This window comes from Lepidochelys kempii, chromosome 1, assembly GCF_965140285.1.
Source record: "Lepidochelys kempii isolate rLepKem1 chromosome 1, rLepKem1.hap1, whole genome shotgun sequence".
NCBI classification, from domain to species: Eukaryota; Metazoa; Chordata; order Testudines; family Cheloniidae; genus Lepidochelys; species Lepidochelys kempii.
This window is the reverse complement of record NC_136380.1, coordinates 323,354,640-323,367,450: the sequence shown is the minus strand read 5'-3', so window position 1 is coordinate 323,367,450 and position 12,811 is coordinate 323,354,640. Positions and strand designations below refer to the sequence as shown.

The following is a 12,811-nucleotide window of genomic DNA, read 5'->3' as shown; positions in this document are numbered from 1 at the left end:
TCTCCAAACCTCAGCCGACTCTGTCATTAGTCACAGATGTGTCGGCGATGGGATGGGGAGCACACTTAGGCGATCTCAGGATTCAGGTTCTATGGTCCCAGGCAGAACTGTTGCTGCATATCAATATAAAGGAGCTGCGCACAGTGCGCCTTGCTTGCCAGACTTTTCAAACCCATCTTCAGGGCAGATGTTTATCAGTATTGAGAGACAGCATCACAGCGATGTTCTATATAAGCAGACAGGGTGGTGCTCGCTCCTCTCCCTTGTGTCAGGAAGCCCTTAAGCTGTGAGAATTTTGCATTGCCCACTCAATACAATTGGAGGCCTCGTACCTTCCATTTTGCAGAACGAACTGGCCAACCACCTCAGGAGGTCCTTTCCCGGCCACAAGTGGTCTCTTTGCCCGGATGGCACTATCAGCATTTTCCACAGGTGGGGCTCTCCCCAGATAGACCTGTTTGTGACATGACACAACAGGAAGTGTCAGCAGTTCTGTTCCTTCCTGAATTGCAGCCAGGGCTTGCTCATGGATGCCTTCCTCCTTTCCTAGAAAGGGCACTTGTTGTATGTATTTCCACCATTCCCAATCATCCACAAAGTCCTCCTCAAGGTCTGACAAGACAAAGCATGATTAATCTTGATAGCAACAGCATGGCCATGTCAGCACTGGTTCACCACGCCACTGGACCAGTCCGGGAATACAGCTATAACCCTGCCTCTGGTTTGGACTTGATCACCCAGGACCACGGCTGCCTCCAGCACCCCAACCTGGGGTCTCTCCACCTCACAGCATGGAAACTCCAAGCTAAACCTGTTGGAGCTTGCTTGCTCAGACTCCGTTAGGGAGATTCTCCTCGACAGCAGAAAGCCTTCCACTCACAGCACTTACCTGGCTAAGTGGAAGAGATATTCAATTTGGTCACTTCAGAAGGGCACTCCTTATTGCAGGCCTCGATTCCCTTCATCCTGGACTATTTACTCTAGTTAAAACAGCAGGGGTTAGCAGTACCATCAATAAAGGTTCACCTGGCTGTGATTTTGGCTTTCCACCCTGACTCAGTTTGCCTCTCAGTGTTTGTTAACCGTATGGTTGGCCGTTTTCTCAAGGGTCTAGACAGACTATACCCTCAAGTAAGATGGCCGATTCCCTTATGGGATCTCAATTTGGTGCTCTCTAGGCTGATGGGCCCTCCCGTCGAGCCCTTGGCAACTTTCTCTTTTACTTGGTGGCTATAACAGCAGCCAGAAGAGTGTCAGAGCTTAAGGCTCTGACGTCCAAGTCCCCTTATACAGAGTTTTATAAGGACAAGGTGCAGTTACAACCAAGCCACATGCTAATGACATGGAACACATGCTCCATTTCCTGGACGTTAGACACATGCTAGCTTTTTACATTGAGTGGACAAAGCCATTTAGAAGGTCAACGCAGCTCTTCGTTGCCATTGCCAAGAGGATGAAAGGTCTTCCTGTCTCATCACAAAGAATCTCCTCTTGGATCACGGCCTGTGCTGTGACATGGCAAAGATACTGGCTCCATCGTTGACAGCGCACTCCACAAGAGCAAAAGCTTCCTTTGCAGCATTCCCGGCACAGGTCCCCATTCAGAATATCTGCAGGGCGGCGATGTGGTCATCAGTTCACACTTTTACTTCGCACTACACCATCACTCAGCAGGCTAGAGACAATGCCACATTTGGTAGAGCAGTGCTTCAGTCTGCAACTCTGTGAACTCCGAGCCCTCCTCCGGGGGACTGCTTGGGAGTCATCTACTTGGAGTTGACATGAGCAATCACTTGAAGAAGAAAAATGGTTACTGACCTTTCATAACTGTTGTTCTTCGAGATGTGTTGCTCATGTCCATTCCAAGACCCACCCACCTCCTTGCTGTCGGAGTGTCCAGCAAGAAGGAACTGAAGAGGTGGCGGGTCGGCAGGGACCTATATACACCGACATGAAAGCGCCACTCCAGGGGGCTCCACAGACGACCCGACGGTACCGCGAAGGGAAAACCTTCTGACAACTGTGCACGCGGTGTGCACACACCTCCTTGGAATGGACATGAGCAACACATCTCGAAGAACAGTTACAAAAGGTAGGTAACTGTTTTTTATACTTTATATAAAGTACTTTTATATACTTTTTTATACTTTATATAAAGGTAACTGTTTTTTATACTTTATATAAGGTAGGTAACTGTTTTTGTGCTGCACAGGGAACTGTACCACGTAAGCTCATAAAATTCACCGCGTCACTCAATGTGGAGAGGAATATGCAACCGCCTTTGCCCATGGGTTATGATTCCCATACACCTCACTCCAACTCACTGGTTTAGATAAAGCAAAAACAAGTTTATTAACTACAAAAGATAGACATAAAGTGATTATAAGTGATAGCTTGGAATCCCCAGGTGTTTCTTTCACAAGCTAAAAATCCCTTTAGCCTGGGTCCAGCACTTCTGCCAGTCCAGTCTTTGTTCCTCAGGTGTTTCCAGGAGTCTTCTTGTGTCTTCTTGGGAGTGAAGAACACCAGATGATGTCACTCCCTGCCTTATGTAGTTTTTGCATATGGCGGGAACCCTTTGTTCCCAAAGCTTCGTTCTCAGACCAGTCTGTGGGAAAAATAGTGACATCCCAAAATGGAGTCTAGAGACGTGGTCTTATCACATGTCCTTGTAGAATCTTAGTAGCCATTACTTGGAGGCTGTCTGTAACATTCTCAGGAAGGGTCCCCAGCTGGGAGATAAGCTTCTCCTAAGCCCTATTGTTTTTCCTAATGGCTCATTGCCTTGAATAGGCTCTTCCCCACCCACTACTTAGACTTATATTAAAGACAGAGAAATCAACCTCAGAAGAAATAGAAAGATTTCAAAGTCCTGGTAACCATGGAGGAAGGGAGAAGCTGTCCAAGTGTCTGGTAGCACTTCTGGAGTTAGACAGTTTCTTTGATGGGTTCAGCAAAATCTGAGGTACCCTTCTTTTCAGGGATTATTGGAGGTTGTCCAGTGGAATTAAAAAAGCTGCCACTTGTCAACCAGATTTCTGATTTCTAGTCCCCAGTTTTCCTGCTACTTCCATTGATATCCAGTAGATAGTTTTGGTATATAACACATTTCTTTCTTTGTCAGAGGTTTTTTACATTTTATTCATTTCAAAGATTGTATTTTGTTTTGAGCGCCCTATTAATTAGAATTCCCTCTTTTAAGAATCTTTTAATACTTTAAGACTATACACAAGTTAGGTGTTTATGCTTCCTTATGCCATATAATTCATAAAATTTCTACAATGCAGCAATAATTTAGAAAGAAAACAGTCCTTTATAGTTCCACAGAATTTGGTGAACATGGTCATACGTTCTTTAATTATATCTAATATATTTTATTTCACATTCTTCAAAGCTTACAATAAAATAAGAAATATTCAAGGACCCAGACAAATTATCCACATATAGAAAGATGGTACATCTGATTGATAAGGCAGATACAGTACGGGTTTTAATTTGGAATGAAAACATGTGCTTTGGACTTGTGGGGTATAAAGAAGTTTGGCCCATGTAACCTTCAGTTTCTTTGGTTCAGACAGGAAGTTATTTCTAGCTTGCATAAATGCTATAGTGTTCACACTCTGTGACTTGATTAACTCTCAACATTATGGGTTTGTCTGCATAGGAAAACATCCTCTTTTTCCATATCCTTGTTTAATCTTCTGGGTGGACTTTTTTAGCCATGCAAAGAAGGCTCCATCCATATATAAATTTATAAAATGGTCTCTGTATTAATCCATTGCACAAAGGTAGTTAAATGATATTGTTTAAACATTCCAGATCAGTTTCCTGAAAATTTCAGATTCAAACTTCACTTATCTCTGTTCCACAAGCAAGATGCAGTGTGGATTGCTGGTTTCCTATTATTTTTGGTTAGATTGAGATAGACATTACTTGGAGGTAAACAAAGGTACATACTGTAACCTTGGTTGTGTCCTTGGTAGGGGAATAAATTGGTAGATTTTCTGATTTAAGGCCAGAAGGTACTCTACTTATTATTCTTAATACACTCAGGGGCCTATTTGAAATCTGTACGTCTCACAGGAGGCCATGTTCCCCCTAGTTTGATCTAATGCCAAAGCCCCCTCCTGTTGTCTCTCATGTCTCTCACATACAAAATGAGAAATGAGTACTGCGGAAAGGGATCTGGGGGTCATAGTGAACCACAAGCTAAATATGAGTCAAGAGTGTAACACTGTTGCAAAAAAACCAAACATCATTCTTGGATGTATTAGCAGGAGTATTGTAAGCAAGACATGAGAAGTAATTATTCCGCTCTACTCTGTGCTGATTAGGCCTCAGCTGGACTATTGTGTCCAGTTCTGGGTGCCACATTTCAGGAAACATGTGGATAAAGTGAAGAAAGTGTAGAGAAGAGCAAGAAATATTATTCAAGGTCTAGAAAACATGACCTATGAGGGAAGATTGAAAAAATTAGATTTGTTAATCGGGAGAATAGAAGAGTGAGAGGGGACATAACAGTTTTCAAGTACATAAAAGGATGTTACAAGGAGGAGGGAGAAAAATTGTTCTTCTTAACCTCTGAGGATAAAACAAGAAGCAATGATCTTAAATTGCAGCAAGGACGGTTTAGGTTGGACATTAGGAAAAACTTCCTAACTGTAGAGTGGTTAAGCACTGGAATAAATTGCCTAGGGAGGTTGTGGAATCTCCATCACTGGGGATTTTTAAGAGCAGGTTGGACAAACACCTGTCAGGGATGGTCTAGATAATACTTAGTCCTACATTGAGTGCTGGGGATTGGACTAGATGACCTCTTGAGGTCCCTTCCAGTTCTATGAGAAAAACTGTGCAAGAAGAGATCTTTGCACTGTTGAGTAAACAAACAGTGGTGCCAGAACTTTACTGAAGTAAAAGGTGTTGTTTCTGCTATTCCCTTTTTCCCAAATAGAATGCTATCCTGTGCACTCTGAAAATGAAACAAATATTTTGGGAAGATAACATTCCATATGATTGCGCTGGGAAGTATTATCACTACTCTTAACCAACAGACCTAGTTTGGGGCCTTAGATCTTCAAGATGCTTATGTCTACATTTCACTGAAAGAAGACACAGGATATATCTCTGTGTACTTTCAGTCACTAGCAGTATAAGGTGCACTGCCCTTTGAGTATGCAATGATTGCAAGAGTATTCACCAAATGCTTGGTGGTGGTAGTAGTTTAACGTCATGATTGAGGCCTGCGGGTGTTATCTATAGCTGGACAACTGGCTCATAAAATCAAATAATTTCAGAAGTTAAGAGTTTTTTGTAACTACCAGCCTTGAGATTCAGTATGGAATCTTTAACTGGGATTTGACATATTTACATATTATGAAACAAATAAATAGGTTCCTCAAAATTGGCAGCCCATTGTGCATAGGCATTCAGTGTGATAAGTGTTATAGAGATGTAGTAAAAAAAACCTGCCCCAAAAAGCTTAGTCTCAAGTACAAGAATTCCAAGCAGTCCTGTGTCTCCCAGCATAGTGAGATCACAGGTCCCATTTGTCCTCCAGGTCCAATCATGCTCAGGATCAGCTTGCTCAGTAGAGAGCAGAATATTGAAGCCAATAAAAGACTACAGCATCCCTTATGCTTATATACTGTGTATACATTGGGGTCTGGCCATCATATTATTTTTCCTGAAATGTTTTAAATAAGAAATTAAGTAGTAATATATTCCAAAACATGATCCAATAAAAGATATTAGCTCACACACCTTGTCTCTCTCTAATATCCTGGGACCAACACAACTGCAACAACACTCCATACAGTATTAGTCTTTTGTTTTATACCTCAGATGAACACAAGATGTTCAGTTAAATATCATATGAGAACTTTCTCTGTATATTGTGATACTGCTTATTTTGATTTGTTAATATTTCAGTTATTAATCAATCTTATCCAATGTTATTTAACTGTTTAGAATGGAAACCCTCAAAATCCCTATTGCAATGGAATTGATGGTGTAATGGAGGCATACTATAGAAGTTTAAAATCTGTACAGCTTTATGGACCAACAAACTTTGCTCCAGTAATTAATCATGTAGCAAGGTAAGTATTCCAACAGTTGCTTTGGAGAAACCGAATATATTGACATCCTATTACCAAAATTGTGACAGGGTCGGGCCAGATGGCTACAGGAGAGTAATAGAAGGCAGATATATTAGCCCCAGGCTAAGTAGGTCCCTTTTCCCTGGGTAAGGTAACAGGGAAGGTTCCAGAACAATCAGGAACCTTCTGGAGACAATTAAGACAGGCTGATTAGAACACCTGCAGCCAATCAAGAAGCTGCTAGAATCAATTAAGGCAGGCTAATCAGGGCACCTGGGCTTGAAAAGGAGCTCACTTCGGTTTGTGGTGCGCGTGTAAGGAGCTGGGAGCGAGAGGCGCTAGGAGCTGCGAGTGAGGACGCATACTGTTGGAGGACTGAGGAGTACAAGCATTATCAGACACCAGGAGGAAAGTCCTATGGTGAGGATAAAGAAGGTGTTTGGAGGAGGCCATGGGGAAGTAGCCCAGGGAGTTGTAGCTGTTGCACAGCTGTTCCAGGAGGCACTCTAGACAGCTGCATTCCACAGGGCCCTGGGCTGGAACCTGGAGTAGAGGGCGGGCCCGGGTTTCCCCCCCCCACCCCCAAACCTCCCAACTCCTGGTCAGACACAGGAGGGGTTGACCTGGACTGTGGGTTCACGAAAACGGCCAAACTAAGGGCTGCCATGAAGCTCCAAGGCGAGCAAATCCGCCAATAAGCGCAAGACCCACCAAGGTAGAGGAGGAACTTTGTCACACAAAATAATTATTCCGTTGAAAAGACAAACAGAAATAGGACATTAATGTTGAGAAGTCAAGCATTCAATTGTCAGGAAATAGAATTAAGGTTGAAAGTTAAATCTTAATTTTCTGCCTTCATGTGCAATTCTTAACATGGTCTTTCCATATATAATTACATATTGTTTCTCAAATAATTAAATTATTCAAAAAATAATTTCTTTTACAAAATTCTGTACAGTAAACATAGGGATCCTCGGTCTCCTTTCAGTTGCACTTGTTTCACTGAAGAGAGAATTTGGCCTCATATGTGCCATACTGTACTATTGTGTACTAGACAGATCTTGGTCCCTCTCCCAGCCCATTTGTTCTACTCCAGCAGCACAGAGGGCCTGGAAAGCTGCCTTAGTTTGGCCCTTGAGGCAACTCTGGGTGCCCTAGAGGCCAGTTTAGTGGGGTTCAGTTGAGAAGGGGTGTCACTGGAGTGTGTTGTGCTTTGGTAATACCTGGCCAGTGTAAGGGCTCTTTGGTGGCCATTACAAGCTAGCATAATTTAGAACAGATCTCAGGCTGATCCAGGTTTATACTGAGGGCACGTTGTAATCAAAGGTGGCTTAAACACATTTTTGTTCATCTCCTCTCCTCCTTGGTAGCAAGATAATCTTGTGCAACTGAGGATCTGGCATCTGACCTGATAAAATGACATTTTAGGAGATGAAATATTTTAATTTTATTAAATTTGTATTTTTCATTTGTCTTGTTTTGCTGTTTTAGCACCTTCACCTCTTTTGAGGAAAAACAAAGTATGTTACAATCAGTTGTCTGGAAAATGGAAAAATATTTCACAAAAAAAATTTCATATTTTTGTAGTTGTTTGTTTTACAGGGTCCTAAGTGGAAGAATTTAAGTTTTCACCAAATATTTTTTTATTTTGACATTTTGAATTTTAAAATGTTTCTCCCCCTCCCCCTTCCTCTTTTCTTCCCTCTTTGCCACAGAATACAATAATATGAATAACATTCAGGGGTTGGGTGGGTTGATTAGTTGAACTTTCCTACTTTTCCTTTTGCTTCTCTAACTTTTCCAAAGTTGAGTAGATTTTGAGAAGTTAGAGGGGGCAAAAGGAAAAATTAAATTAGAAAGAGAGAAATGGAAAAAAAGAACAATGGAAAATAATCTAGACAAGCACACTATCTCATTCGGTGGCAGAAAGGAAAAAAGGCACAGAAAGAGGGGGGAAAACTAAATGTTGAAAATTTGATATTTTGAAAATTCCTGGTTCAGTGAAAATCCAGAAAACTCGTAGAGAAAAGTTAGAAAAATGGAATAAATATTCAAAAGAGAAATGAGAAGGTGCTTGGAATCTTTCTGAACTATTGTCTCTTATCTGTATGTTAGGAACAATTTTTCCATTATGAAGGGATATATTTTACAACTTCCCATTTCACCAAACTAAGTTATGTAGTAGAGAAAACTTAGTCCCTTTCCTCCAAAACATAAGATAGATACGAGAAATATACCAGTTAAGAGTTCTACAGAGAATTAATACATGCTTTAATCCCCAGTGTGGCTGATAAGCACCTTACTCAAATGGACTATCAGATTTGTTTGTCTCTTTCTGCTGATTGGGGAAGGGATGTTGTAGTGTTGTAACATTGTCATCAGAAGTACTCCTGCGTTTCTGAAGAGATTTTCTGTGGAAAAAAACTAAAATGAAAAGTAAGGATGATGGCCAAAAAGTGCAGTCATTAGTGCAGGACAGGTTTGTGCTTCCTGTAGCCGGGGAAGGTCTCTGTTGCAGAGTTGTAACTAAGCATTTTATCACCTGGGGTGAACAATCATATTTGCTCCCCCTAGAGGTGCTGTGGGGGGGGGGCATGCAGGGCCACATGCCTGGCCACATGCCCTCCCTCCCAGAATTCTGCCTCCCATTTGGCACAGAGGTTTTCAAACTGTGGGGCACACCTTCCGAGGGAGATGCACCCCACAGTTTTAAAACGGTTACCTTCTACTAGAGGCCAGCAGATCGGAAGCTGGTGGGAGCTGCTCGGTCTGCTCAGGCTCCTGGCTCTCTGTGCTGTGGGAGCCGGAGTGCTGGCTGGCTGCCAAGCAGCCTTCCCTGCCCTGTTCCCCGAGTCAGGCCACCTCTGCGAAGCCAGGCACTCCCCAGGCAGAGCGGTGGCACTGCTCCGAGCTCCTGACACCCTCTTGCCTCTGCCCCAAAGGAGCTTGGTGCCAGCCGGCAATGCCCCCTTTAACCAGCCACTGTGCATAAGATTGCCATAAGATTTTCCCTGGAGCACTCATTCCCCTGGGGCCCCTGCCTCACAGCAGCATGGTCACAGCCCACTCGCTGCCCAGGGGCCTGCCATTGCAGCCTGGTCACTCTCGCCACACTCCCTACACACAGAGTAGAACTACCCATTGCGAGCCCAGCAGCCAAGGAGAGCAGTGACACAGCCTGAGCTCAGCCACGTGAGACTGGTGCCCAGCCCAGGGGCTGGGGGCAGGCAGCGGCTGACAGGGTGGATTCGCTCCTGCCAGCTCCAGAAACCAAGGCCATGAGAACAGAGCAACTCCTAGGGTTACCATATTTCAAATTCCCAAATAAAGCACATTAACTGGGGAAGGGGGATGGGGTCCTGGAGGGGTATCTGTGTGCTGGGAGGGATATTTGGAGAAGGTATTTGTAGGGCACTGGAGGGGGTAACTGCGACAGGGGTACCCGCTGGGGATGGACTGACTTAATGGAGGAGCCCTAGCTGCTGCTCCCACGGGGATACTGCCTGCAGGGCTCCTGCTTCTCCCGCCCCTTCTCTTCCCCATCCCATCCCATTTATCTTCATAAATGATCTGGAGGATGGTGTGGATTGCACTCTCAGCAAATTTGCGGATGATGCTAAACTGGGAGGAGTGGTTGATACACTGGAGGGCAGGGATAGGATACAGAGGGACCTAAACAAATTGGAGGATTGGGCCAAAAGAAATCTGATGAGGTTCAATAAGGATAAGTGCAGGGTCCTTCACTTAGGACGGAACAACCCAATGCACAGCTACAGACTTGGGACCGAATGGCTAGGCAGCAGTTCTGCGGAAAAGGACCTGGGGTGACAGTGGACGAGAAGCTGGATATGAGTCAGCAGTGTGCCCTTGTTGCCAAGAAGGCCAATGGCATTTTGGGATGTATAAGTAGGGGCATAGCGAGCAGATCAAGGGACGTGATCGTTCCCCTCTATTCGACATTGGTGAGGCCTCATCTGGAGTACTGTGTCCAGTTTTGGGCCCCACACTACAAGAAGGATGTGGATAAATTGGAGAGAGTCCAGCAAAGGGCAACAAAAATTATTAGGGGTCTGGAACACATGAGTTATGAGGAGAGGCTGAGGGAACTGGGATTGTTTAGTCTGCAGAAGAGAAGAATGAGAGGAGATTTGATAGCTGCTTTCAACTACCTGAGAGGTGGTTCCAGAGAGGATGGTTCTAGACTATTCTCAGTGGTAGAAGAGGACAGGACAAGGAGTAATGGTCTCAAATTGCAGTGGGGGAGGTTTAGGTTGGATATTAGGAAAAACTTCTTCACTAGGAGGGTGGTGAAGCACTGGAATGCATTACCTAGGTAGGTGGTAGAATCTCCTTCCTTAGAAGTTTTTAAGGTCAGGCTTGACAAAGCCCTGGCTGGGATGATTTAATTGGGGACTGGTCCTGCTTTGAGCAGGGGGTTGGACTAGATGACCTCCTGAGGTCCCTTCCAACCCTGATATTCTATGATTCTATGATCCCCTTTCCCTACTGTCCTCTGCCCCATCCCCCACCCCCTACTCCCACATACCCCTCTCCTTGCCCCATTTCCCTATCCCATTATCTTTCCTCTGCCCTATCCCATTCCCCTTCCTTCCTCACTTCCACCCCCACCCTTGCCCTGCTTCTCCTCCTGCCTGCGGGCACTCACCTTTGTACAGAAAACAGGATTGTGGCCATATAGGGCATCCAGCGTAGGTAGAAAGGGAAGCCAACTGGCACTAGGACCCAGGAGGTGGCGTACAGCTGCAGAGGCAGCAATAAACAGCTCTGGACCAGGACCAGACCCCTGTTTGGGGCGGGGGGAGGGGTAAGCCCCCTCCAAAAAAACTACGCTCATGGACTTCAGCCAACACTGCTGGGCCTAATCCTGAACAGGGAGGGGGCTGATGCTGCTGGGCCCAATTCTGCGCTGCCCAAGTTCTGCACCCATGACAGCACTGTATCCTGAGCAGCTGCCCTTCTCGCCCCTCCCTAGTTATGACCCTGTTCTGTTGGAAAGGACATCATACGACAGGTGTCTGGAACGTCCCCTCACTATTCCCTCAGAGGTTAAGGGATTGAGATGGGAACTCTAGAGAGCCTAGAAGATCAGCTGGCAGAGAAGATAAGCAGAAGATGCTCAGCAGCAGCCACATATTCCTGATCCTTCTTCCTCTTACTGGTCCTGCCCAAGATCCTCAGTAGGACTATTTCTGTAAATGTTCATTCTCTTTTTCACCATGATACCACTCAGATTAACCCTGAAGTTAATGGTAGAATAGAGAGGAGAAGGTGTTTTTGCCTGCACCCAGAATCTCAAGTTCAGAATGACTCTTTGTGGAGGACAAATCATGCAGTTTTGGGGATCATGGTCAGCTATAAAATAGACAGTAATATACAAGGTGTAGATAATTTGCCTCCAATCAGTAATATTAGGAGTTCATCCAAAAGCTTTAGCACCAGTAATCTTACAGGATGAGTATCTTCATATCACAGTAGACTTCATCCTTCACCAATATTTATGTTCTTCTGTGAGTGCTTGCTCATGTCCATTCCAGTGCAGATGTGCGTGTGCTGTGTGCACCGCTGCCAGAAAGTTTTTCCCTCAGTGGTATCCATCAGATTGGCTCTGGTGCCCCCTGGAGTCATGCCCTCATGGCGCAGTATATAGGGATTTGCTGACCTGCCACCCTTTCAGTTCCTTCTTTCCATCCGTCATGGTTGCTGGAACTTCTGCTCATTCTTGCTCTTGCAAGTACTCTCCCCAGTGGACTTTGTTTTTCCTGTAAATAGTTGAAAAATGAGTAGTTAATTGTTATAGTTAGTATTAGTTAGTAGTAATAAAGTAGGACCCCTCTGAATGGGGTTCTCCCCCATCCCTGGCACCAGGGCTTGCCTCGGTCTAAGGGCTTCAAGCCATGTGAGGCTTGCCACAAGCCTATGCCCATTAGTGACCCCCCACTCTGCTTGCCTCAGGTGCTTTGGGGAATCTCACCTGTGTGACCGCTGCAGGATTTGTAAAGGGTTCAAACCCTGTAGCCAGAAAGAAAGAGACTAAAGGAGGGAGAGCCATAGGCACACGGGACTGGCACTTCCATCTATACTAGAGGCATTCCAGGAAGCACAGGACTTATGTCCCTGCTGGTACTGCCATCTGACACCAGGCATGAATCAGTGCTGGAGGCACGAGCAGCTAAGGCACTGAGACCCCAGGTGCCGTCAACGGGTAAAGCAGCAATTGATGCCGCAGCACCAGTCACCCCCTTTCGGCACCACTCGCTGATGCCATCTGGCACCGCTCCCCCATAGTCATTGGGGAGTAAATCCTGACCCTCAGATTCAAAGCCGAAATCCTACAGCTCCCACAGGAGCCGACACCGGTCTGACCACCGGTACCCAATGGCCGATTTGGGCCAGGGGGGTTCCACCAGTGGCCTGGCTGGCACACACTGATGCCTGTAATGGCTATTTTGGACTCGTTTCACTTTTCGTAAGACCCAAGGATCTCAGTCAAGGAGGTCATACTCTGTTGCATCAGGGGGTAGAGCCTCACCACCTCCTTCTGCGGTACAGGAACAGGGCCCAGGTACTGAGCCCAGTACCATACCTCAGGGACCAGCACCATTGGATGTGCTAGGTGCTGATGGATAGAAGCAAGGCCTGGTGCCAGTCCTAGCATCCTCTTCCTCAGACAAGGTGGTAGTGGGAACCTCCATTGC

At 45.2% G+C, this 12,811-nt stretch overlaps 1 protein-coding gene across 10 annotated transcripts in view; it reads left to right on the top strand.

Moving 5' to 3' along the window:
- Positions 1-12,811, top strand: part of CPNE8 (copine 8) — a 296,005-nt gene that overhangs the window by 222,474 nt on the left and 60,720 nt on the right. For all 10 annotated transcript variants that reach the window (XM_073328405.1, XM_073328394.2, XM_073328396.1 and 7 more), the window contains one exon: positions 5,968-6,095. In XM_073328405.1, coding sequence (XP_073184506.1) covers positions 5,968-6,095 — 128 coding nt within the window. The remainder of the gene's footprint in view (positions 1-5,967; positions 6,096-12,811) is intronic.